We start from the raw sequence: 26,494 nt of genomic DNA, 5'->3' as shown, positions 1-26,494 counted from the left end.
TGCTCACTCATTGACCATCTGAAGCACACAGAGTCGAGGTAGTGGTGGTGCTGAGATAGATCCTCGATGGATACCGTTCTAAATCCTGCCGTCTCTGCTTTCATTCTCCATAGGGGATGTCGTGACCCTGCTGTCCGCGGGAAGTAAATCAAGTAAACAGGTCATCATGGCCAATGTTCCTGATGCCACCAAACCTTGCCATTACTTGCTTCCTTCTGCCAGATTGCTCACATATGTCGTTGTCAATAACCAACCTCCAACGCCTGCTCTTAGAGTCTACCACCATTTTCTCTCAGGGGTTATGAAGAGCAAACTGCACTGCACTCTCTATAGATACTGGTAGCACGATGGGAATTCATGCGAAGACTGCAATAGTAAAACTACAAGGGTAATCTTTGTTTAATGAGACTGTGGATAAGGAACATTCATTACATGCTGTCAAAGGAACCCCTGGTCCTCTCTATGTGCTGAACACATCCGTATATACTAAATTCGGTTTAATTTGAAATGAACACACGGCTAATAATGCAAATATACAGTATGCAGTATCGTGAACAAGAAGTACTTCAAATACATTTGACTCAAGCCAAAGCTAAAGCCGTGTCCATATGTAAAACGTCCACTTAAATGTTTCACCGGCCGACTGGGCGATGTGCGGCAGAGATGGATGATGGGAGTCAGCGAGAGATGGCGCCGGTTATTGGTGCCGAGGGAATGATGAGAGATAGAGAGCGTGAGCAATGAGATCATGGGGGTGAATTGTAGAGAGAGATCGTGAAAGGATTGTGAGTTTCCAGTTGATGCAACGGATGGGTCAAAAAGGTCAAATCAAATGTCTCCCCACCTCAGACTAATGTCGCAGCTGCGCTCATTTCCATTGTGGGACCTGAATCGCTGACAATTACAACTCCACGTTTCCAAGGCAAGGAGCCAGATCTCTATAAGGGCAACAGCTGTTGAAGTCTCACAAAGCGGTGCATCATTTAGCAACCTTGGAAGGGATGATGAGGCGAGTTCGAGGCCCAGCTGAAATTTGAACTCGAAACCTCCCGCCTGGCTGCATTCGAAGCTACTTTCAGCTGCCAGTGCACAGAATATAAATACAATTTGATGTTATACCGTACGCGACGCTAAAGAATATTTTATATCACCACAACGGCCAACGCCTGATGAAATATTGATCTCAAAACTTAACGTCACCAAAGTGAACAGCGCACAAAAAATTTGGCGTACGCACAAAGACGTTCGTTTTCCCCCGAACAAACCGAGGAGGCAACGATTGAAACGTTGCAGCACGCCAACGTAGAGGTGAGAGGCGTACTGCTCATGGAAGCGCTTGCACAATGCAGGCGCTGTGCAGAGGCTTTGACGGGGAGAAACGCTACAGCGCAGGACGCCGCGGGAAAGCGCGTGCGCACGCAAGTTGAAGCACCGATCGATATGTGGATCCATTTAGGGCCGTGCATGAGGAAGGACGGTGTGGGTAGAGCACAGAAGAGGGGCAACGAATGTGGCCTGGAATGTCCTTGCCGCCATTAACGGATTCATAGTGCCGTGATCTCTTCAGCCCGTGTTCAACCTGCTTTACCACTGCATCTAAATGTAACCGTGGCCATTTCCAAAAATGTTGATGATTTATTTTGCATTCGCAACTGTCGTTATTACATATTTCGACCACAATTAGAGAGATATAAAAAAAACGAGTTGAAAAAAACAAAAAGGCCTTATCCATTGTTAACTACAAAGTATATTCATCATAACAGCTATGGGCAATCCCCTGCTGATAGGGACAGGGTTATTCGTTTGACAAGTCCCTATATTTGTTCAGCAAAATATGCATTGCTTTCAAAATTAATGGTTTCGTCGAGTTCTGCTTCGGAAGTTTGGCCAGTTGTTAGTGAGTGCTTTTTTCTTTGTACATGTGAAAGGAAACCAAATACCCTGAGAAAATATACGCATTACAAGGGATGGCAGACATTTGTACAGACAGCCCAGCATCCCACTTGCTGTGCTGCCATTTCCTGGCCACCCAATAGCCCTACAGGTCGGTCTCGCATGCAATCTTCCAATGATCCACCAACCATACCTCGATAGCGCTGGATCACACGTTCCTTCGGAGTGGGCAGGTAGGAACTTGGTTGGACAGCGCATTCGTGCACGACAAACAGACAAATCATCCATGGTGGGCATTGTGGAAGCTGTTGTTCCTACCTGTATAAGTGTAGTGTATCGTGTCGTGTATAGTGTAGTGTGCAGGTTAAACGTTGAGTTTTATAAGGGCACCACGTGGTGACCAGCCCCACCCCACCCAGCCCCACCCCCCACCCATACCCACCCTCCCCACCCAGCCCATACCCACCCTCCCCACCCAGCCCCTCCCCACCCAGCCTCTCCCCACCCTCCACCCCCAACTGAATCACCTTAAGGCTGGGAATGTTGAAAGAAACACAAGGCAAAAAGATCCGCTTTTTTCTTTTCAAGGCTTCCATTTTATGAATGGAGCCACCCTCCCCCAGTTCCATTTTGTGAATGAAACATCGCCCGTCTCCTCATTGGCTCGAGTCGCGACAGTTCCCCCCCTCCCACTACTAACTCCTCCCTCTACCAACCCCAACTCACCGCTCCCATTGGTCGGTGCCCCCGAGCCAATGGGAGGGCTCTGGTGGGGCGGGGCCATGCACGACAGACAAATAATCCCTGGTGGGCAATGTGGAACTGTTGTTTCTATCTGTAATAGACGGGTGTGATCACCATCATCATCAGCATCAAATAACCATGAGCTATGGTCAATCCACTGCTGGATAAAGGCCTCCCCCCTTTCGCCCCAAGCCGCCACACCATCTCTCTCGCGAGCCGCACACGAGCTCAAATCATCGCTCAACCTCCTCGCTGGACGTCCACTCGGACGCGTTCCATCCCTTGGCTCCCAATCTGTCAATACTCTCTGACCATCAGCCACCACTCCTCACTCGCGACGTGCTCTGCCTGAGCCCCCACTTTGCTTTCATTTAACCGTCTCCAACGATGTCTCCAGCCCGAGCGCAGTACAGGCGCGCCACAGACAAAGAACAAAAACCTGGAAGGCGTCTAGTTGAGGGTAAATATACGCTCCAAGCGTGGTCGTGTTTCATTCAGACGCTGTCTCCCCGACAGACCTGGTCTTCACCTGAGGACGGCTGCTTGCGTTGTGGCCGAAACGTCGTGAGAATTATTTTATTATGTTTTATTTTTATTATTTCATTATTTCCCTTCTACGTGACTTTACCAAAAGAACCAAGAAGATGAATCCCTGCAGTCACGAAAGCTTTAAATCGAAAGGTAACGGAAGTGTTCAGCTAAATGAGAAAATGCGAAGACACCGCATGCCTCTCCCCTTTGTCCGTGGTCTCCTCTCAAACAAATCCAGAGCCCCCGCCACCCCTAAAACTGACAAACAAACTGCCTTGGAGCAGGCGTGCAGGCTGTTTCTCATCACGGCACACCAGCCATCGTGAATGTTGCATCGACTACAAAAGCTGCACACTATAGTTGAGAACATTTTCGAAAATCGTTGTCAGCTGTAGGTCCCCCAGAGGGGCCTTGCCTCCGTGACAGCAGGGACACAAATCATTACGGGCTCGGCAATAATAATGTACACTGCTGGCGATAAGTCAACAGTGCACACTGGATGAACACGTGCACAGATGAAAACATACGTTTTAATGATGAGTTTATACACCACGACCCGCGCATGAAATTGGCAATCGACAGCGATGGGGAGGTTTAAGGAAAGGCCTGACAGGAATGATTCTTTTAAGGCTTTTTTATGTCTTCAGTTGCCCATTCTTCAAAGCCTCTACATTAACCGTATATTAAACACACTGTGGTCATTTTATGCAAGGACTGATGTGGCCATATGAATGTGGAATTTCCTAACCCGACTCAGGGCCAATCCCAGTCCTCCTTTTCATAAAGGAGGGAATGGCCTTTTATGTATTAATATTTTCATGTGATAATTGCTGTGCGAGGTAGTGCGTGCATGAGTGAGGCATTCAATAGATGGCAGCACAGCAAACAGTTCGCGTAGCCTACAAAAAGTGTATTAATTTTCGAGTGTTATTCCCTCATGTGCAGGTTTTCTCCAAACAATGTTGTGTCCTTGGACGTGCAAAAATCCTCAGAGGAATTGTGTATAAATCAGAATGCAGCACTGTACTCTCCTGATCAAGCGCCTGGAAGCCTTCCGGAGTAAAGAAATAAAATGGTTAACAGAGTGACGACACTGCACGTGAACGCGACGTGAAGTAAAGGGGACATAACACAGCGAGACGACATTACCAGAAGAGTTAAGAACTACAAGTCGACGCATCGTCTTGAGTGGTTTATTATTATGTTTAAGCAACTGAAGAAAAAACAGGACTTTAATGTCCTCTGAAGATTTAGAGATATCCAAGAGCAGCTTGCTTAAAAAAATTGATGATTCTAGAAAAACCAGGAGAGTTGGCAACAAAAATTAATCTTGCTGCCTTCTCTCTTCTCTCAGGAAGGCCCAATGGCTAAAGCATTTAATAGATTAAAATTGTCTGCTGTACATGGCTGTTAATAATGAAGATAGTGATGGTGTTCAGTGCGTGTAGTTAACACGTGTAAATAAATCAATGCTACCTTTCCAACAGTGGCTGCGTAGAGAAGGAATATCTGGCTAAGGGTGGGCTCGCTCGCTAGTTCGCGAGCTGGCTGGTTGATTAACTCGCTCACTCGCTGGCTGGCTGACCCGCTCGCTGGCTGGCTGGTTGACCCGCTCGCTGGCTGGCTGGCTGGTTGCCCCGCTCGCTGGCTGGCTGGTTGACCCGTTCGCTGGCTGGCTGGCTGGTTGCCCCGCTCGCTGGCTGGCTAGCTGGTTGCCCCGCTCGCTGGCTGGCTGGCTGGTTGCCCCGCTGGCTGGCTGGCTGGCTGGTTGCCCCGCTCGCTGGCTGGCTGGCTGGTTGACCCGCTCGCTGGCTGGCTGGCTGGCTGACCCGCTCGCTGGCTGGCTGGCTGGCTGACCCGCTCGCTGGCTGGCTGGCTGGTTGACCCGCTGGCTGGCTGGCTGGTTCGCTCACTCTCTGGCTGGCTGGTTGACCCGCTGGCTGGCTGGCTGGCTGACTCGCTTGCTGGCTATTTTTAAAACACAGCCGATGGGCTCAGAACCACCATTGCCCTCTCGGCTTCCCAAGTGGAGTTTAAACCAGTCCAGTTGTCAGGCCCCATGAGAGAAACTGGGTGATCGAATGAATTAACTTAGGGCAAACCCGGAGAGGACCTTCTGAGATCCAATATCTCGTTTGCCCAAGAGGCCCGTGTGAAGAATACATTAAAGTAAATGTTGCTATTCTGACAAATTACTGAAAATTGTAAGGAGAAAATGTTAATGTTGAATAAATGAAATTCAATAGTGGCATTCCATTTATTGTGTTTTTTAATAACTTGTGAATTAATTCATTCACTTTATATTGGGTGAGAGCCCATTAAGACAAAATTCTCTTCTGTACAGGACACCTGAGATGCAAAATGATATGGAAATATTTCACGTTGTATATAATATATTAATAATGTCAGTTATATATCCAGGATAGCCTCACCGAGTCTCCAGAAATCTTTTATTTTGCTGATAGTCAATTAGTCGCTCATGGATTGGCCAAACTCCCCCGACTGTTTTCGGGTTGTACCCCATATTGTAGCCCTTGCTCTATGCTCTACAACGAACGGCGGACCACTCTAGCAGCCACGAGGAAACCACACACAACCAAAAGCACGATGGCCAAGGGCCCCTGCAGCGTAAACATACAGCACACGGCACTTTGCGTTGTGACCCTCGTGCGCCACGTGGGTACAAGAAAGGATACAATGGCAATTTCTGCACGACGGCCTCACAATGAACGAGAATATGTATAGGAAACTAATGTGTCAGGTCGTGCGGCCGCGCGCTGGGTTTAAGCCATAATTGCCGTCTTCGCCAAATGCGCCCAAGGGGGGGAGGCACCTGAAGCCACGTCGACTGTTTGCGGAGTGTGACGGAAATACGCCCCGAAGATTTAGTTTGTTTATTTAATTGTCGAATCGCTCCGTCATGCAGAAAAATGCGTCTCTACGGGCAGGGAGAGATAAATACATCAATTGTGTGCTGGCTGTAGTATCGCGCAATTCATTTGCCGCACACCGCAACGATGCCTTCCGCTTACAGGGTACAGCACAGTACTTGTCCAGAATTTCACATCCAACGCACAAGTTACCGACTGCAGGTAAAGAGGACACACATGTTGGCGACAACACGGCGTGGCATTGCAATGCACCGCATGTGATATAGAAAGCATTTTGTATTCCGCAAACACGCAGCCACGCGTGTGAACTCGCCCGAGGGTGCGACCGCTGGAGATGGAGCGACAATATCAGATGTCACTCGGGAGCTCGATAGATTGGTGCATCATCGCGAGAGCTCGAAGGATGACTGTCACTTGGAGAGACGTTCGTCCATCAGTGGATGAGATTATCGTTGTTACTACTTCATTCGTTTGGCCGAACTTCTTCACGCCCTGGAAATGCTTCACCAAGCCGTACGGCTATCTTTGAAGAGGGTCCTGCAAGGTTTTTGCAGTCGGGGCGATGCTTGCTATGTTTATTCCAAATTTGAGGTGTAATCCACGTGGAGCTCACAGACGTATGCAAAAACACAGAGAATAGAGCACTGCGAACGCAAATAGGCGGTGTGCTTTTTGTCTAATTACAGTTGAGCACAAAGCCAACTAATTAGACTGGAGGGTCAGCGTGACGCGCTTCTTGACACGTGTTCAGTTCTCCGCTCTGCGTGTCCCGAGGACTGTCGCCGAGTCATTCAAGTGTCACTGCGCCCATTCCTGCCTTTTCAGCGGCGGCGGAGCGTGAATGTGCGAGCGCAAGCATCGCCAATTATCACCGCTCTCAACCGTTTCCAATTAATGCTTTCCGTCCATTCTGTGGAATGAGGGCACTTATCACTGCACCTGTGTGCTCCACAGAAAGGCGCCTTTCTCTCGGCCGCGATGGCACACGCAAGGGACAGGGCCCACGGTGCAACCACGCACTCCACCGCTGCTAAGGAGAGAACAAAAACACTCCAAATGGGCTCGTCGATAACGCCGTGGTGGCCTTCAAAGGAGGAGTGGGCGAGAGTATGAGCAATGGGGCCTCCGTCACAGCGCACAACGTGGAGAGGCCATGCAGACAGCAGTGGATGACGGTTGTGTCAGTAAGAGCTCTGTTTCTGTGCTATGAATCAATGTGCTACGAATGCTAGCCTTACATTTCACCAGTTATATAAGATTCATTTTAAGGCCATAGTGTTATCGATTAATGTGTTGGCTGTTTTGATTTTGTTATTTGCGCTTGTGCACCGCTGCCAATGCAGCAGCTGCAGCAGCTGCAGCAGCAGCACCACACAATTTGTTGAATGTAATGTCCAGTGAGGTGGCACTGTGGCTAGCGTGTCTGGTGCAAATGTAATGACAGGGTGACACCTGCCGGCCTGTAAGGGTAATTACGGTTATAGCTGCATTACATAATGCCTTATTATGAAGGGGCATATCTGGGGTAAAGGTCAAGGGCGGAGTCATTCGAGAAGCTCCAGGAACCAACCCGAAGGTTCTGGAATGGAGGCGTGGCCAGAGGTGGAGCTTGGCCGCACCAGGCAGATCTAAGGCTGGTTCGGGGCTGTTAGCGTAGGGTCTGGGTCCTGGCTGCCATCATCATCTTTTCGTCTTCGACCACGTGGCTGTTCTTCTGCCAAGACCAGCTGCGTCTTCGCCGCTACGCTCGTCGACCAGCCAGCGTAGCGCACGACAAAGATGGGCTGCGTGTTTAGACAGCCTGGGGTGCAGACGCGTTACGAAGTATATCGCCCTGCGTGCTCTTAATACAAGACGTGTGTCGGAAATCGCTCACTACGCAAACTTGGAAGGGTTTCGAGATTAAAACTTGGCCCCTGCTTTTAGAGGCCGCCAATGGAGATGGTCACTATAGAATGCGTTTTGGAGTGATTAAATGAGTTCACTGTGTATTTAAATATGTAAAAACGCAATTGTATTAAATATCGAAATACGTACTCATTGGAGGCTGTGTCGACCTAGGGGAGGCCCAAGACCAGTTCAAATAATCGTCCCTGGTGGTGGCTGCGAGCGGGAATCGAATTCGGGTCACTGGGTTTGTAGTGCAGCGCGCTAACCGCTACACTACACACACGTGTTAGTATATATGTATATCGTGTACAGGGCAAGTACACGATCACGTGATGCATTCTTGAGCAGACACAGTGATAACGTTATTTGCCGCTCGGGCAGCACCATTGACCATGTGAGACACGTGGTGACCTCAATCCTACAGGCTGCCAGTCTAATCTCGCACGCACGACCGCTACTGCCTTGTTCAGCAATCCCAAACACAGCAGCAGCAGCAACAAGAAAAGTCAGTGTTTATACACTGAGTATAGAGAAAATAATGCAAATCTGATATCTTTACAGCCAGGAAGCAATTGATACCCTATACAGTCAATTGTTGCACAATTGACAATAAATATTGATCATGCCCGATTGAGTGTGATACATTTTGGACACGAGTTACACTGTTCTTCTTTCACATGGAAGTGATCGAGCCAGACGTTTGAGTCTGGTGTAGTGGAGTGGTACTTCATCGCAGTGGTGATGACGACGCTACCTGCTCCATGTTTGTGAATTGGGCACTGAGTCGCTACGTGTCCCGGGGTCTGTTCTGGGGGGTGACCACGGTCACACACTGCCAGAGATGTCTACAGTGGAAGAGGAGTATGCATAATCAAGAGTGACGTCTTATTCAGGTGAGTGTGAGGTACAATAGTTAGCGTTGCTGCAAATAATTTGATATTTATCGGGCAAATAATTCAACGTAACAAAAAACGAAAGGTAAATATTAAACCTGAAAAAGTAATTTGACGCATTCAGAAACATCGGATGATGCAGAGGCAGCGGCCAAGGAAACAATGATCCCGAGGGTACGTCCACCTGGGAGATGGAGCGATGGAATCGGCCCGGGTGCTGGGTGGATTGTTACATTCCAGGTTCGAAAGAGATGTGCTGACGGCATGGGGAGGCCTTCATTTCACAGTATATTATTGACCAGATGCGTCAGAGACACACGAATCCTTCGTCATACTCAACAAGATTCTAAGGGCTTCTATTTGACCCGAGGAACTTTCTTGACTGAAGGTGCGTTCTAGAATTCTGGTCAAAATCAGTGAGGAAATGGAAGAAGATCATGATCATCATCTTTCCACCAGTCTCACGAAATCCATACTTGGCCGCCTTCATGCACTCGAAATATGTGATGCGATATGTAGGATGGCGACAATACTGCTGCAGTTCAATTGGGCAGCTGCCTATCGCAGTAACCCGGAGACCAAGTTTGACGTAAGAGATTTCGGCCATGGAAACGCGCGTGCGATTGATTGTAAGTAAATGGTCTTGTGGAGAAATAAATGTCACCCATTTTCATTTTTCAACGGGATTTTGTTGATGCCGAAATTGGGCTGCTGAAGCAATTTGGCCACGCGTGCATACAGCCAGCGCTGAGGGAATTCATGTTGCAGTCAGCCAATTATAACACTTGAGTGTCAGTGCATCTCATAAGCTGACCTGAATACCAAACACCCAGACTGCTGTCGAATTTGGAACACTCATTAAACCTGTTAATCAATACCGAAATTGAGACAAATACATGTTGTACTTTTACGCAATTTCACACTGCGTGCAATTTCAGCGATGCAATTAAGTGACTCCATTTGAATCACTTCTTCATCGGTCACTTGCTACCTGGTAACACTGCACTGCGGCTGAAGTGAGGGAGCGTTGAACTGTCACGGTGACCCGTGTCAACGGTAACTGGCTACGTCGTGAGCTATGAGTAGGGCACGATTTGGACTGTCACGGTTTTAATAGACTGTTTGATGGTCAGCGTCCGCCAGGTACCCATAACACACTCCGTGCTTATACCACAACCACGCCTAAAAGAGGTGCAATCGAAAGGCGATAAGCACCTTAAATTGTAACACTCGCGTCTATCCTTAATTGAACTGCATGTCCGTGTACAAAGTGTATCTACATACACACAGTCAAAGCTAGCAAACATCCTCATTTGGCCAGAACAGCGCTGGTTTGCGAAAGACAGTCCCTGGTACCGGGAATAATTTGTGAAAATCTGAATTTTGCCGGGATTAAAAATCTTATGGCCTGTTGTTGGATTATTTTCCAACAAGATATACGCAACTGTTACCGTATGCGTTTTGGAAGAAAGGTAAAGTTGCAGCCCTGCAATTAGTTGCTCGTGCCACTCCTAGCAACAGGCCCTCGACTAGATGGTATTCGGCCTACTTATCCACACCGGTCAGACGCCTTAGAAGAGGTCAGAAGAACCCATAGGCTTTACACCTCCACACGCGACCGGCTGACCGACTGCCTCTGGTGAAGAACCTGTTGACACCGCTGGGTGGACAGAGACGTGGGGAGTCAAGAAACTCGCAGCGTTGTTTCAACCGCCGCGCCGGAAGATCGAAACGATAACCTCCGGATCGCGAGTGCAGTGTGCCGACCGTTTACCCAGCAGCATTGTCCCTGCCATTAGAATACAAAATTAGAAATACTGACGCAGGGGCCAGAAACATAATTGAACACAGATCCTGATTCATTTGGGGGGGGGGAGATATTTCCACTTTTATCTTTGTCCACTAAATAACAGTGCTTTAGCAATGACGAATCTTTCCACCTTTGAGGTCCAGTGAATGGAAAACCAATTTACAACGATGCGGCTCCATTTTGTGACAGCGAGTGAATGCCGCGCAAAATTGCACAAATCATTTCTGCAATCCAAAAAAATAAATAACACATTACAAAGCCATAAATGGCGCAACGCGTCACACAGGATACATCAGCCTCGGCAGAAGGAGGCATTCGTGGAAACATTATTGGATGGGTTTCCAAGCCTAAATAAAAATGTCAGCGCTTCCAATCCCCGAGGGCTCTGGAGACCAGTGACCTGACAAAGTGAATACCGGGAGGTGCCTGGAGAGGCCAGGCCAGGACGTCTCGCCACGCGTCCTCCCCAAGCACGGTAATGCCCTCGCCCGTGAAGCGTGAATACTGCCGCGACGGTCTGCGGCGCAGCCCAATGGGATCGGCGTTGTTCGGAGCATCGTCCTAATCAACGTGTGCAACGCTAACATACATCGAGTCTCGCGCGAATCGAGCTGGAGTGGCAGCAGCGCCAGTGGTTCAGCCCCGCTGCGCGACGAACCCGGGCCGGTGTCCGGAGTTTGATGCCACGCCTCGGCTAGCGTCAGCGGTGGAGGATGTCTGCAGCTGCTCTTGGGTCCCCACTGCATCAGCCCATAGGGAACTCGTGCAATTAAATGTGGTCAAGCAACCCACAAGACTGACACACCACAACAAGCAGGGCTTGGTCCAGCAGTGGAACTGAGAGCAGCTGTAAAGTATTATTCGTAAAAGTAAAATTTTCATGAATTCCAGCCACTCTCAATCCACCAATGGATCGTGGCCTCCCAACGACACGTCAGTCGTGGCAATTGTTTAGACCATACTTCACCACGCTCGTCAAAAGAGGGAGGGTTCCGATGTCACTCACTCCCGGCCAGTGATCGAACTGGGGTGTTGCCGGGTTCACAACTCAGCGCGCGAGCCACCATTAAAGCATGAAGAGCCGCTTCCTATCCCAACTTCGTCGCACAGAGCTTCTCGTAGGTGCCTCGCACAAGCAGCCGTGCGCCTGATCCGCCAACCCCCCTCCCGCCTTTTAAAGGCACCTCTGCTGCAGGCGCGCGCCTTAGCGAACACGCCCCGTACGCAAGAAAAGGTGCCGGCATGCATCACATTCTAATGGTTGTTCCGCACTCATTGTGCCGTCAACATGCCAAGATGAAAGTGGAGTGTGCGTGCCGTGCGTGGAATACCGAGGGTGCGAGCGTAGTAGACTCTCGACGTCTCGCCACTTAGTGAAGGCGTCTTTTTACACGAGTATCACGGAAAGCAGATTTGCATTTTAATTATTCATTCCATAAAATCAACATTTGTATTCATAGCTAGACGCATTACAGCTCCCCGTCCAATTCCCCGATCGCTGTTGTTGGGAGCGCGCCCACTGTGTTTATTTGCACTGTTGAATATTCACACTGAACGTTATTAGCAAAGGCTGCAATTTTACAGCTACGTTTTAAATTTGGCCAAGTGGTGCAACAGTTAGAGCATTACACTTAGGTTGTATGTTGAACTTCTTTCGCACCGTACGTAGCCAACCATGCTAATCGGAGGTGCGGGGAGTTAACTTAACCCATCATCCCTCTGAGGTCAATAATATGAGCACCACTTTGCGGGAAGGCAGCAAATGCTGCAGATTACATACAGTGGATCGACTGGTTTATACCATGGGAATGTAGAATTTCAAACGCGAATTCAGAGGCTTGCACCAACTCATTACTGATTCTCCATGCAGACCCAACCCAATATTGTGGCTGCGAGTTTCATTAAAAAAATGATTTGCGGCACAATTGTATATAGCTACAATATTAGACCGCATTAAGGAATACAAGCATTCATTATGGGTTTTGGAGAATCACACAAAGCACTTGTTAAAAATGTAATTGCCACTTAAAGTAAAATGCTGAAGCTAAGCAGTGGAATAATGTACAAACTTAAAACATGGATGGCACAATCTTGTAATCATTAAAACTCTCAGGTCAAAGTCCAGCAGATCAATCAGAAATTGCAGGACATCTATGAGCAGAGGTGTCACCTTTTACAGTGGGTAGTACAGCAGCTGGCTCGATGAGTTCTGAGATGACAAGAGGATGTTCACATCATGGGACCTCCTCTGCCAGTACCAAAATATGAGAATAGGTTTTCCCCTTTTACTGGTAGGAACCTCCTGGTTACACCAGCCCACAGGGGATTATTGTGTCCGTCGTGCAGGGAGGGGCTGGGTGGGGAGGGTGGGGAGGGGCTGGTGGGGAGGGTGGGGCTGGGTGGGGGGTGGGAGGGGTAGGGCTGGGTGGGGAGGGCTGGTCACCCCGTGGTGCCCTTATAAAACTCAACGTTTAACCTACTCACGCCGGCTTGTGCCCGCCCTCACAGTCGGGCATATTTGCGGAATACACCACGCCGCCGTTGACCCTGGCCATTGACCGAGCAACCCAACGTTCCTACCAGCTCCCTCCGCAGGAATGTGTTTTCTGGCGAGGTAAATTAACATCTCACCACTATGGTGGTAGTCCACCAACATTTTCTGTGTTGTATTTTCCATCGTCACTGGACATTGATTCATTCTGACCACAAGTATCGTGGTTAATGCAGACATGATTCCTTGTAAAAAGGTTTCAGTTTGGTGTTTTAGCATCTTTACACCTGTTTTGTTGCCAGAAAAAAGGGGAAAACCTATTCTCAGGATGTTTATGATACAGGTTTTGTATGTCAGTCGGCATGCTGTTCTGCACAATAAAGCCCAAGCCAAACATCCAATGTCCAGTGGCGATGGAAAATACAACACAAAAAATGTTGGTGGACTACCACCGTAGTGGTGAGATGTTAACTACCTCGCCTAGTATACAAGAGGTCGTGGATGCAATTCTGACCCTAACGCCTGTAAATATGGAGTGTGCATGTTTCCTCGACATTTAGAATCAACATCACGCGTTTAGAGTATTTGGCTTGCGATACATTTCCACATAAGCCACTCCATTGAGCTATCGTTTGTGGCCAGGTCGCTTCAGAAAGCGAGTTTAGCGACACAGAGATGGTTCATGTCTCAGCAGCACAGAGATGGTTCATGTCTCAGCAGCACAGAGATGGTTCATGTCTCAGCAGCACACGAACACTGTCCTGGCCAAGCGCCATATTTCCAGGGCTGCTCCAGTCATTGTAGAATTGCATCCCACTCACACAAAAGACAAAGATCCCCCGTATAGCCTTAACAGACTGTTGAGGTAAGTGCTGTTCGCGATCACCTATGAAGGCGATAACGGCACACAAGGGGGTGGGTGGCCAGCACCACGCCCAGCCGCCTTTGTCTCTCCATTGGCGATATTTTTACGCACCGCACCAGGTACTAATTTGAGGCCGAGTCAACCTAGGGGTGGCCCAGGACCGGTTCAGATAATCGTCACTGGTGTTGGCCAAATCCATGCACACATACCGCAGCAGCTCGTCCACCACCACTTTTCAGAGACAGCTGAGGATCCTCCCGTTTGCCTCATCTCCCTGTCCCCCTAAAAATACCAAGATCCCAAACGTTGCCCCTACGTGAGTAGGAGGGTAGCGAGCCCAACCACCTTCCCTTTCCCTGCCCCGTGGCCACCTGGCTTTGTATCGGCCTCTTGTTTAATAAGAAAAAATATATAATCATAAAAAAGACAGTTGCAGACCGCTCATCTGTTCAAGTCGGGCGTGGTGGAGACGACACCCTGAGCCTGGCTCCGCGGAGCCTCCGGAGTTGCGACTGAAAATGCCTTGTCGTGACAAAGGGCACGTTATAAATTGTTCTGATATTATTATCGTTATAACAGCTCGAATGAAGCTGCGATGTGCCTCGATCACAAGATTAAAATTGTTCAATGACTTTCAGAACAAATATCGAAGCCTAAAAAACAAACGGCGCATAACGAAACGAGCGCGAGCCCGCATCACATCCACGAGAGAGACCCGAGAGCGAGAACGACAAGCCCCTGGACCGAGTGATGGGATTGGTTCATGGCAAAGGCTTTCATCCAGCAGTGTGTAGACAACGCCAAGCGATAACGGTGATTTAAACGTGACGCATTTTCCTCCGCTCTCATAACCAGACGTAAAACCACAGAAGTGCATCTGCACGAGAGGCGCAAAATCAGAGCCGGGACTCATCACTAATGGCCCAGGAGCCTGCTGCATTATTAACAAGCGCGCTGCAGATGGCAGCTTGTTAGAGCATTATCTCGTTACGGAGCAGGGACAAGATTGAAGATACTGGACGGGGGGGGGGGGGGTGAGACTTAAGAGCGACGCTAAGAACGTGAATTGTGAGCGCAAGTGGCAGGGTGAGGAGGAAGGATCGGGAGAATGGCAGCAGTGGCTATTTTGAGATGCTCTGTCGTGCGTAAGAAATCACGAGTGTTTGTCCCTGGGGTTCTGTGATTGCATTCGTTTCTATGCTTTGAAAAATAAATATATATTGTTTTCATGCTTGCGCGAGATGTCTGCATTTTGAAACCGGGCTCGCTACATAAATGGATATGCAATATAAAAACGACCAAGGGTGGCTTAAGATGTGCCAGGAGAGAAGGCGCTACCTACATGTATTATTTAAGATGATCTTGGGGGCACGCTTATGAAATAAAACCGCTTTTATTTTTCTAACAAAGATTCACCGTGTCCCGAGACTCTTTCCTAAAGGAATGTAGTCGATTAATGAAGATGCTGTCTGTACTGCATCAAAGAGGGCACACACTGGACTTGCAATCCAAGAGGTCGCCGGTTTGATCGATTTCCCAGTGAGGTAGTTGAAAGCAATGAGGAAAAGTCTTAAATGCTCGGAGCCCAGCAGATTGGAAGGCATGCACGAAATCCCAGCGTTAGCCATCAACACCCCGTTCTCCAAAACAATGTGAGATGTAAATTTCGATGTAAAGCTTTCGTGACTGCAGGAATTCATATTCTTGGTTCTTTCGGTAAAGTCACGTAGAAGGGAAATAATAAAATAATAAAAATAAAACATAATCAAATGAAATTCTCACGACGTTTCGGCCACAACGCAAGCAGCCGTCCTCAGGTGAAGCAACAGAGCTGTCGGAAAGACAGCGTCTTAATGAACACTGCAAAGCTTGGCAGCGTATTTTAAGCTGGGTGGGAGGAGGAGAGAGCCTTGACAAAGGAATTTACATATCAGAGGAATTTTGCATGTTGATGACATATCTGCCTTTGTCATCACTTTCTCCTGTCACACCTGACCTTGAATGTATGTTCTTAAGAGTCTCCCACCATCTGGTTTTAGGCCTTCCACCTTGGTCACCCATCTCTGGGTGCCATGTCATGCCTCATCCGTGCCACCCCACGCCTCTCGTTGTAACCAGCCCTCATCTGTGTTGCACACATTCCTCACCCACGACAACCTACTCTCCTACAAACCAGCATTACTTTTCGACCAAATGCTTTTCCAGACAAATGTTTCTTCCTCATTATATTCCAAGCTATCCGATCCGAGTTTCCTACTCTATCCCAGCATGTACTTTCCAGAATTCTCCACATGCACTGGATATCTTAGAGGTCAATGTGCAAGATATCAAATACATTGGAATTACCACAACATTCACCAACACTTCACTAAATATGAATCAACTCCTGGCTTGCTGCCTAGTGACAGAGCTTATGCATATTGTATATGTACGATTGAAATGTAAATACATCATTCATATTTCTCCTGCCAGTGGAGTGAATCATTGCCAATTATTTGTGTTGGCAGTTTCCACACCGAGAGCATGTGCATAGTTTTGAAAATTGTGGACTCGCTGTCAAACGCGACATGAAAGGAATGACAAAACGCATTCGCTGTGTACAATGTGCATACGTGCAATGTTCTAAAGCATTTCTCACCGGATGTATGATTGACTGTTGGACCCTGTTATGAATGACACTCTACCAAAAGTAATGCAATATGTGGAGTGATTGAGAATCGGATGTCAGATATGGATTCAGCACATTTAAAAAGCTCCAGATAGTAATTTCAGAAAGTCCTAAGCTACAAAACCCCCCATAATGTATGCTGGCACTCACTGCCCTACCCTCCGCCGATGTTTGCCTGGCCTCCACCATGGGAATGTGGAATTGTCTCCATTGCCTCAGGGACACCAACTCGGATGGGTGCCATCCCACGTTTTCGTTCAAGCAGGGCGACACTTTGACTCTGAAACGTCGTTGGCTCTTTCCAGTTTAGTTTTATTCATTCATCCTGTGACTGTGCTGATGCCGCTCAGACCAGCTGTCTACGAGAACATTTTAGCAAGTCCGTGGGTAGAAAGCCCTGAGCGGCGCTGGCTCCGTGCCCTGACATCGGCATCGCCCCAGCGAGACGCACCCAGGCCAGGACCTTGAACAAAGGTTACAGGCACACCGGCCCCTGCAGGCCACGAAGGCCGCCGCCACGCAGATCGCTTTGCTTTAGAACAGCGCGTATGACGCCGCCGCCGCCGTGCATCCGCTCACCGTCGCCCAGCTTGCCAGCCTGCTCCGCCGCCGCGCCCTGGGATGATCTTATTGATGTAGGCTCCGATTTCTGGATCCTTGGCGGTGCCACCGTCCTTACCCATGGCGGGCGGTGCCGCCTTGGCTCCTATACCGTTGCCTGCCCAAGCGGGCGGTGGACAAACGGAAGAGAAATACAATCAATGTGAGATTGTATTCATCGCCGACAATGCACCACTCACATTACACATCTGGCTGGGTGCTGCCTCCGCCAGGCTGCTCGATTCACAACTAGGAGGCTGCATAAGTTCAAATTCTGGTCAACGGGAGAACTCGGCCCATCGTCGCCAGCATCCGTGTGTTGCGTTGCCAAGTGCCTTTACACACACACACACACCGCTTAATTCACCGCACGTTAACTCCAACGCAGCTTCGTGTAATGCTGCAATCTTGCTATGATGTGTACACACTGCACCAGTTGAGGCTAAGTCGACCTAGGGGAGGCCCAGGACCGGTTCAAGATAATCGACACCGATATTGGCCGCGAGCGGGAATCGAGCTCGGGTCGCCGGGTTCGGGGTCGCGGAGTTCGGGGTGCAACGCGCTAACCGCTACACTGCCACTCCCCACTCACATAAAAAACGAAGACAAAGATCCCCCGTGTAGCCTTAACAGACTGTGGGGGCAAGTTATGTTAGCGAGTACCTATGAAGGCCAGCACGGTACACTAGGGGGTGGGTGGCCAGCACAACGCCCGACCGCCTTTTTCTCCCCAGTGGCGATGTTTACGCACCACACCAAGTACTCATTTGAGGCTGAGTCGACCTAGGGGAAGCCCAGGACCGGTTCATATAATCGTCACTGGTGTTGACCATGAGCGGGAATCGAACTCGTGTCGCCAGGTTCATAGCGCCGCGTGCTAACCGCCACACTACCGGCACGGCCACACACACACACACGCACACACACACGCGTATGCGAAGTCGGCGCATTACCTGTCACTGTGGTCATCTTGGGCACGGGCTGGATTATGGGCCGGTTACGGGGAGCCTCTTGATGTGGGGGCTGCATCGGCTGTGGGGCCGGGACGGGCTGAGGGGTCGGGATGGGCTGGGGGGTCACGGCCATCTGAGAACCACACGGGAGACATTCACAACGCAGGGTGGTTGTTAGTAACCTACCGTGTTAATTATTCACAAATACAATGAAAACACGGACTTGACAGTTAAATGGCAAAGTCACCAAGTATGTTATTAACACTGCCCTATTAATAATAATACATTTATGTTCCAGCCCTCTTGCGATACACTGCTAAAAATATCGTTCATCTCCCGGCCTAATTGCAGTTCAGGTAATTGTAGGAGTGTGATGTTATTGCCATTCGATAACGATGTAGCTGAGTAGCAGCTGTGGTTAGCAGTTTGCAGGTTCACATCCCGGTTACCGATTTGGGTTAGTGCAAATCATTCTTGTCACAGGTTGCATCAGTCAGTACACCAGACAGTGTCAGGGTTGACGTCGCAAATTCACTGCGTGTGCGGTCAGCAGAACGGCTCGGGGTTCTGCAGCGGAAAGAACAACTGAGTAGGACTCCTCAGCTGCCTGGCAGATGCAGCATCCATATTCCCCATTGTGCACTGTGAGCATCGCGACTGGAGAATGGCTGCTGACAAGTGCCCAGTAGCATCTTGAAGGAGCCGCGTCTACAAAGGCTAATCTTGAGGCTGCTGGCACCAGCCGTCAGCCATTCCATTCAGCCCCAAGTCCTCCTGTACCACTCCAGCCCGTCTCTTCTCTAGCCCGTCTCTTCTCTAACCTGAGCCGTGACTGTTTAAACCCCTCTATCTGCCAAACGTGAACAAGTTGGACATGCGGGGAAGAGAATGACAAGTGACACGACCCAGCCAATGCAAAATAAAGATGCACTGGAAACTAGATATCTCTAAGTGCCAACTTATTTGGCCAAGTGGGAAACATCGATGGGATAGAACATCACGAAAATAATCGGCCGATGGTGGTTTGTGGATGCCGTTGCTGGTCACAACGGTCTGCGCATCAGTCGGTCGGCAGGGCTAGAGACATGTTTTGGTCCTCTTTCTCCCAATCGTATTTTTAGCCCCGCAATCGACATCATGGCACGAGAAAAATAGAGCGATTTGAATTTCGCGCTAACGCCTGGGAATGGTTTTTATTTAGTTATTTAGTTCACCCAACTCGTGAAAAACCGAACATGCAGCGTCTCTTATGTCAACACGTTCGGGCGCACACTTTACCACACTTTACAACACACGCTGCTATGAGATTAAAGTTTGGAATAGTGTCACAGGGACAGCTGCCATATAATGGGGGGGGGGGGGTCCCCTCAGCTAAAAACTGCAATCTGAGACATTACATTACGTACATTACATTACATTCCGTTACGTATTTTATATTCACATGTAGCCAAATTAAGTAGCAAGTCAAATTGAATATGTTTTATTTATAGAGTCGTCCGATACACTCTGAGAATCGTTATTAACGCATTGCGACCCAGCTAAGTCACTCAGGGTCTTGGGGGCTTCCGGATCAGAGCTCTGACCTCCGAGCCGCCCGGCTACCCGAGGCGGACACGGCTTTAATGAATCGCCTTGCTGGCGACAATGGAGTGGGGGAACAGAGCGGCTGAGAAGCGAGATGCGGACGTGAAAGCGTGGCAGCGATCCACAGAGAAAGCACACGCCACCCACAACATTATAACTAGTTTGATTTTACAAAGCTCCTTTTGATTTTACAAAGCTCCTTTTTCAAAAGCGACCTGGCAATCATAAATGATAGCTCAACTAAGTGGCATATTATGTGGACATTTATAGCAATCACATAATCTAGACCCACGTTTCTAAATGTAGAGGTAAAAACCGGAGGACCCGGAGAACAATCCACGCGACCACAGGCAGAACATGCAAACTCTAAATATACAGCAGCAGGCATCAGGGTCGGGATCGAACCCACAACCTCCTGTATACCAGGCGAGGTAGTTAAGATCACGCTATCGTGTAAATCTAAGCTCTCCAATGGCTCCTGTTAAACTGGTCCATTATTAGTGTTCATTTGACAATTGTTGCACAGGTAATATTTGTTAATACTTAAAAGCAGCTTAATTAATTACCATTCTTGTCTTTATTGGGAGTTTCTGTCTGTTCAGAATGTCTGTAATGTCATGTAGGCCACGCTGTGTAGACTTGGGACAGAGCTTTCCAGGTCATCTCTTTTTATTCTTGCTCTGTAATATGTAATTCTGATTACAACTTCAGCTGTCATTTATTTGATGTGCCACATGACGCCAGTGCCAGGCAATGTGGCTGTGCAGCTCTTTTAAGTGTGAGCAGACAGCTGGATGGATGAAAAGGCAAAAAGCATAAACGGATAAGTGAATGGACAATCGAATGGACAGACACATCGAAAAATAGATAGATCAACAAAAAGTCCAAATGACATGCAGACAAATGGAATACAGATGAAAGGATACGGAGACAATTGTATGGGTTATTTAAATGGATCGATGAGAAAAATAAATGAAGGATGACTGATTGGACAGACTATTTAATTGGAAGACATATGAAAAGATGAAGAGCTGAGCAAGTAGATGGGTGGAGCAGCATATGGACAGATGATTGAATGAAATCATTTCTTAAAATAAAGAAATTGGACAAATTGAAGGAAAATTACATTAAAGGAAAGAGGTCAGACAGATGCAGACACAAATAAACAGTTGGACATATGAGCAAAATAAACAGACAGACTGAAAGGCAGTTGGGTGAATGTTAAGACAATTGGACAAACCGCTGAAAAAACACAAGGGCTGAGAATGAACAGAGAGCAAATGTACAGAAAGACAAAAAAACTGCTACAATGTCTACATGTGATTTGTTTCGCAATTGATTCAGCTGGAACACTGTACGGTACCTGACGGTTCGTAACGTAATCTAACGCGCCGGCAGTGACTGACAATTGAGAGCGCCGCAACCGAGGAACCAACACGTGCGTGGCACCATCACGTGACACTGCGGCATAGCAAGGCCGAGGTTAACACCCTGACCGAAGCTCCCGCTGCTCGCAAGTGCCCTTGGCAACCGGGGCGCCTCTGGTGCCTACCTTGCCCGCCGTGTCCGAGCGTTAAAACGGCCGTCACAGCTCACGGCACGAGGCGCCCCTCGCGCGACCGCTTACCTTGGCAACGCTGCTAGCGGGAGGCGCCTTTGATTCATGGCCAACTTTGATGGGTTTATCGCTCGTCTGTGGCTTAGGGAGGGCGGCCGCCACTGGCTCTTGATGGGCCACCTCCGGGGGCTTCTCGAACCAGTCCGTTTCCTCGCCCCGCAGGTGGTATGCTTCGAAAGGCAAATGCCACTCTTTAATCCAAATGCATGCAAGAACAGGTCGATTAACAACAATGCACTGCACGCGCCGCCTTCTAAGCACTACATGCACTGAGGCCCAACATTGAGAGTCATGGGATGTCTGCGGGCCTCACGCCCTCATGTATTTATCGAGATGCTCTCCCAACGCACCACGTATTTGTGCCTGGGTGGCACAGAGAGCTCCGACTCGCCGAGCTTAAGACTGGCAGAGGGGGAATGCTGCAATGTTACATCCCGGTCGGGAATCAACACGGAGCATTATTCATCAGCTTTGTGAAAAGTCAATTGTGGTCATTTTTTTTACAATACTGGTTCCCGCCATGAGTTTGGGGAGTTTCCGCCAGCTGTTTGGGGTCACCGATGGGGACGAGTGCTGCCCAAATGAGCGCCACCCTGACCACACGCACATTAGGCGGTCATTTTCCTGGCCTGGACCTCGCTGTTAGGTTGACTTGGCCTAAAATTAAAAAAATGTCATTGGGAGATTTAAAAGTGGTGAAGTGCGAGGTGTGCTCGCTCTACCAGAATTCTGTTTGTTGCTGCTGAGCATCAACAGCTGCTCGCTAGCAACCACTTTGTGTCAATGGTCCATCTCAATGGATTGGGTATTTATACATATACTTTAAGTACTCTTAAAGTTGGGAAAACTTACAACTGGCGATGGCTCAATTGTGGTCGGGAAAATATCACCCAGTAATGTTGTTCGTGAAGTAAAAAAAAATGTTGGACGAGCAGATGAAAAAACCATTAATAACAAATATCGCGCACAATCAGGGCAACATTAAGCGTGAGATCACGGCAATCATTCATCACGTATTGCGTCGACATGACAGAGCGGACAACACAATGGCAATTAAAAAAATATGGTTGTGTTCAAACATCAAAAGCTTTAGATGTTGAATTTCATAGCAATTCGTGTAATTCAACATTTTATTTTTGCTCAAACACATGGCGCCTTGCCGGCATAAATATGCCTCTCAAAGCACCAACAAAGTGTTCTAAGGCTCGCGACTTTCCCAATTTCTCAACATGAAGACGACACGAGAATACTGAGAATGTGTCTCAAATAGACAAACCCCGGCGATCCGTTGTGCCATGTAATGAGAGATTCTACCATCCAGTACACTGTGCTACAGCCTTGGAAGCTCGACTTGAGAGGTGAGAGAGACCCAGTCACAGTACAATCCCACATGTTTGACCGTCACGTCTCTGCCCTGGCCAAATAACCACCCACACCCAGTGCGATGTTTGTGCACAGTGTAATCGTCATTGTGTATAGATGTTCACTTATCCGACCTTTTCACATATTCGCCGTTGCCTTAGTCTCCTGCAGTGAATTGGATACGTGGACTTTGTGCTGTCATTGCACATTGCATCGCTGTATTAACTGTCATGCCAGCAGGCCAGACCGGCGATCTGTGGATTGCAAATCCAGCGTTCTAACCATTAAACTCTGGCAGCATCCCTGATATTATAATACAAAACATTTAAAATCACTGCGCTCGGTGCTCAGAATATATTTGAACGTATATCCTCGCTAATTTGTGCTAGACGATACTTTGTTTCAACTGCTGCATGGGAATGGTTGAATCGAACCGGCAGCCTCTGGATTGCAAGTCCAGCATCACGACCATCCCACTCGAGCAGCAATCCTATTGTTCGGTCCTTCTCCTTCGCTGGAAATAAACTTCCCCTGTACATGGTACAGTCCCCCTCCTTAACCTCCTTCCGTTCCTCTCTTAAAGCCTCACCTCTTCTCCATTCGTGATCCCCAAGTACCCCTCGATCGCTGTCACTCATTCCTCACTCCTTACAGCACAACCCTGCCATCTACATCGTTCCATTCCGTGTCGCCATTGTGTAAGCGGCTCGATGTAAATATAGACTAGATGAGGATGGGTGCCTGGAGGGAATAAAAACCCACCTTCACTGTCGGACATGGCGTGCTGCGCGTCGTCAGGCATAAAGACGGCGTCGCGCTCGTAGCCGCGCTGGGGCCGCGCCTCGGGCTTGCCGTGCCTCTGCACCTCGGGCAGCGAGTGGCTCGACCCGAACGAATCTCGCGCCACGGCAGCCGCCACCGACGGCGGGGCGTACGGCGGCCCCGCGGCGCGCGACGGCTTGCGCACCACCACCTCCTCCTCCGAGGTCTGGGCCGGCCCGCACGAGCGGCCCTTGCCCACGCCGCCCGACTTGGAGCGCGAGTGGGACGATGACACGTGAGGCGCGTCCGAGTAGCGCGACCGCGATGGCCCGCCGCCACCGACGCCCGCGCCGCCGTACGGCGCATAGGGCCCGTCGTCCGACTCGTACTTGCCACCGTAGCCCCGGTTGCCACCCTTGCACGACGGCTTGGGCCCCTGCGGGGGGGCGTACGAGGAGTACGGCTCGGCGGCGTGCGACGAGTGCTGCGAGCGGCCCTCGCCGCCGTAGTACTTGTCGGGGTCGCCGTGGCTCCTGCTGCGCGAGGAGGAGACGCCGCCGTACTTCTGCTGATCGCTGATGTTCTTCTTGAGGCCATAGGTGATGTCGTCTTGCAGCTTGCGGGCACGCGAAGACACCGAGCCCCTGGAGCCCGACGACACGCCACTGCCGCCGCCGCCGCCACCGCCACCACCGCCGTAGTAGGCGTAGTCGGCCTCCCCATCGTTGGACTCCTCGATGGGAGAAAATGTCGACATTTTCTGCTCGGCGCTCTGCTTCTTGTGTTTGCCGCGCTTGGACATGACCGCCGAGGAGAAGGATGGTGAGACCTGCTTGTGCGACGAGTTGCGGCTCGAGCCGTGCTTGTCGGAGCGCCTAGCCGACTGCTTGTAGTCGCTATCGTCGTAGCCGTAGGAGGAGGCCGTCGGGCCGTAATCGTCATTGTTCTTCGACCGTTGGTGATGATGGTGGTGGTTTTTCGTACACTTCTGCTGCTCGTAGGGATCTCCCGACAGAGGCTCCACGTCCTTGTCGTAAGAGTACAGCTGGGAGGAGATGGAAGAGGCGGCCGGAGCATCAACCGTGTGGTCGTACGGCGATGGCGACGACGACTGCTGCGGCAGCTTCTGCCGCTCAGAAGCAGCGGGGGCGGCGTCCGCCCGCCGCTTCTCATACGTGAACTTCTGACGCTCGCTCTTCACCTGCGAGGAGGTTCCTCCGTCCCGGCCACCCCCGGCGAGCAAACTGGCACCGGACGCCGAGGCCTTCGTCAGCTCGCTGATGTCATCGATCATCACGTAGTTCCTTGGGATGCTCTGCTCTAGGTCGGAGTAGAACGACTCGGCCGACACGTTGGATGCGGGGCTTCCCTTCTCGTCACCCGGAAGCCTCAGCTCGGCCTGCTCGTAGCGCCCGCCCCCTCCTCCCGCCGCGGGGTCTGCCGCGGACGACGACGAAGACGCCGCCACCGACGTCGCCAGCAGCGGCAGCCCTGGCACCACCTCGTAGTTGGTCATCAGTTTGGGCTCCAGGTCGGCCAAGTTGGTCTGCTTGGTCGGATGCTTGCCGAGCGGTGCGGCCAGCGCCTGCGCCGTGGTCACGGCCACGGCTGCCGGGTAAACCGCGGGTGCCTGAGCGGGTGGCTGGCTCTGGACGTACGCCGCCACCGGCTGCTGCTGCTGCTGTTGGTACTGCACACACGGCTGCGCCTGGTACGGCTGCGCAAACGGCTGCGGGTAGGCGTGCGGCAACGTCGAGTACCCCACGCCGCCAGCGACGACGCCCTGGTAAGCCGGCATGCCGACGCCGCTTTGCCCATAGAAGGCGGTCTGCCCGTGCATCTGCGGCGGCTGCGGCTGGTACTGCCCAACCTGCTGGTAGCTCAGCTGCTGGTAGCCCGGCTGCTGTGGGTACAGTGTCGGAGGCACGTGGGAGGTGGGCTGTTGGTACGGAATAAAAGCCGACGGCTGCGTGAAATGGGCACTCGTTAGTGTATAGCTCGAATGCTGCTGTTGTTGTTGCTGCTGCAGCTGTTGTTGAGTTGTCTTGGGTCCGTCTAGCCTCACAGAGCTGGCGGCACCACCGCCACCTACACTACAGCCGACGATGCTGCTGCTGCTGCTAATGGTGGCCTCGGCCACGACTGACTCTTCGACGATGCTCGCCCACGCGCTCGTGCTGGCAGGCGCGGCCTCCTTGCCAGGGCCATCCGGCTTGCGCAGGACACCCTGCTCCAGGTTCTTGAGCTTGGCGTCGATCTCCTTCTCCTCCTCGTCCAGCTCGGCCTGCTTCTGCCGCAGCTTCACTGACTCCTTCTCCACGAGCTCCAGCTCCTTGTTGATCTCCTTGAGCAGCTTGTCGCGTTGCATGGGCGTGATCTGGCCCGACAGGCTACGCCCCATTGAGGCCAGGAGCTGGGCAGACGTGGGGACGGCCTCCTCGGGCGGCGGGTTGGGCAGCGTCCTCTTCACCTTCCGTGCCAACGAAGGGCTCTGCTGAGTTTTGTCCTGCGAGATAACGATCGGTGATGACAGTGACGATCGTGTACATTCGGTGTTCGTGCAATTCCTAATGCGACAGGCTTGTCAAGAAGGAAGTCGGTGGTGTTTCATCTACCAACGAGTCTCATGGCCGGCCTAGTCACATCCCACCTAGAGACACCATCTGTTGTTACAAGCCTCTTCACTTCCTGGATATTTCTTTACTGTTAGGGTTAATAGGTTTGACAAGTTTTTGTCGTTTATAAATTATTTCGGTTTTCATCTCTAAACAATACTTTGCGAACTCCAAAGCAGTGAAAGGTGTACATTATTATAATTATAATAACAACCACTGCACCACTGTTCCACAACCAAGATACAATGATGATAATAATAATGGTAAATGGAAGTTAACAATATTGATTTGAAGCTTTCGTGACTGCAGGAATCCATACTCTTT

At 50.1% G+C, this 26,494-nt stretch overlaps 1 protein-coding gene across 1 annotated transcript in view; it reads right to left on the bottom strand.

The window, feature by feature from the left end:
* Positions 1-26,494, bottom strand: part of LOC133342571 (protein bassoon-like) — a 149,454-nt gene that overhangs the window by 50,191 nt on the left and 72,769 nt on the right. Inside the window, 4 exon segments of the mRNA XM_061551757.1 lie at positions 17,256-17,394; positions 18,230-18,362; positions 21,441-21,622; positions 23,556-26,061. Of these exon segments, the coding sequence (XP_061407741.1) occupies positions 17,256-17,394; positions 18,230-18,362; positions 21,441-21,622; positions 23,556-26,061 (2,960 nt within the window).

This window comes from Lethenteron reissneri, chromosome 15 (assembly GCF_015708825.2).
Source record: "Lethenteron reissneri isolate LAM-NWPU_2019-01 chromosome 15, ASM1570882v1, whole genome shotgun sequence".
NCBI classification, from domain to species: Eukaryota; Metazoa; Chordata; class Hyperoartia; order Petromyzontiformes; family Petromyzontidae; genus Lethenteron; species Lethenteron reissneri.
The sequence above is the reverse complement of the archived record's forward strand: the minus strand, read 5'-3'. Positions and strand labels throughout refer to the sequence as shown.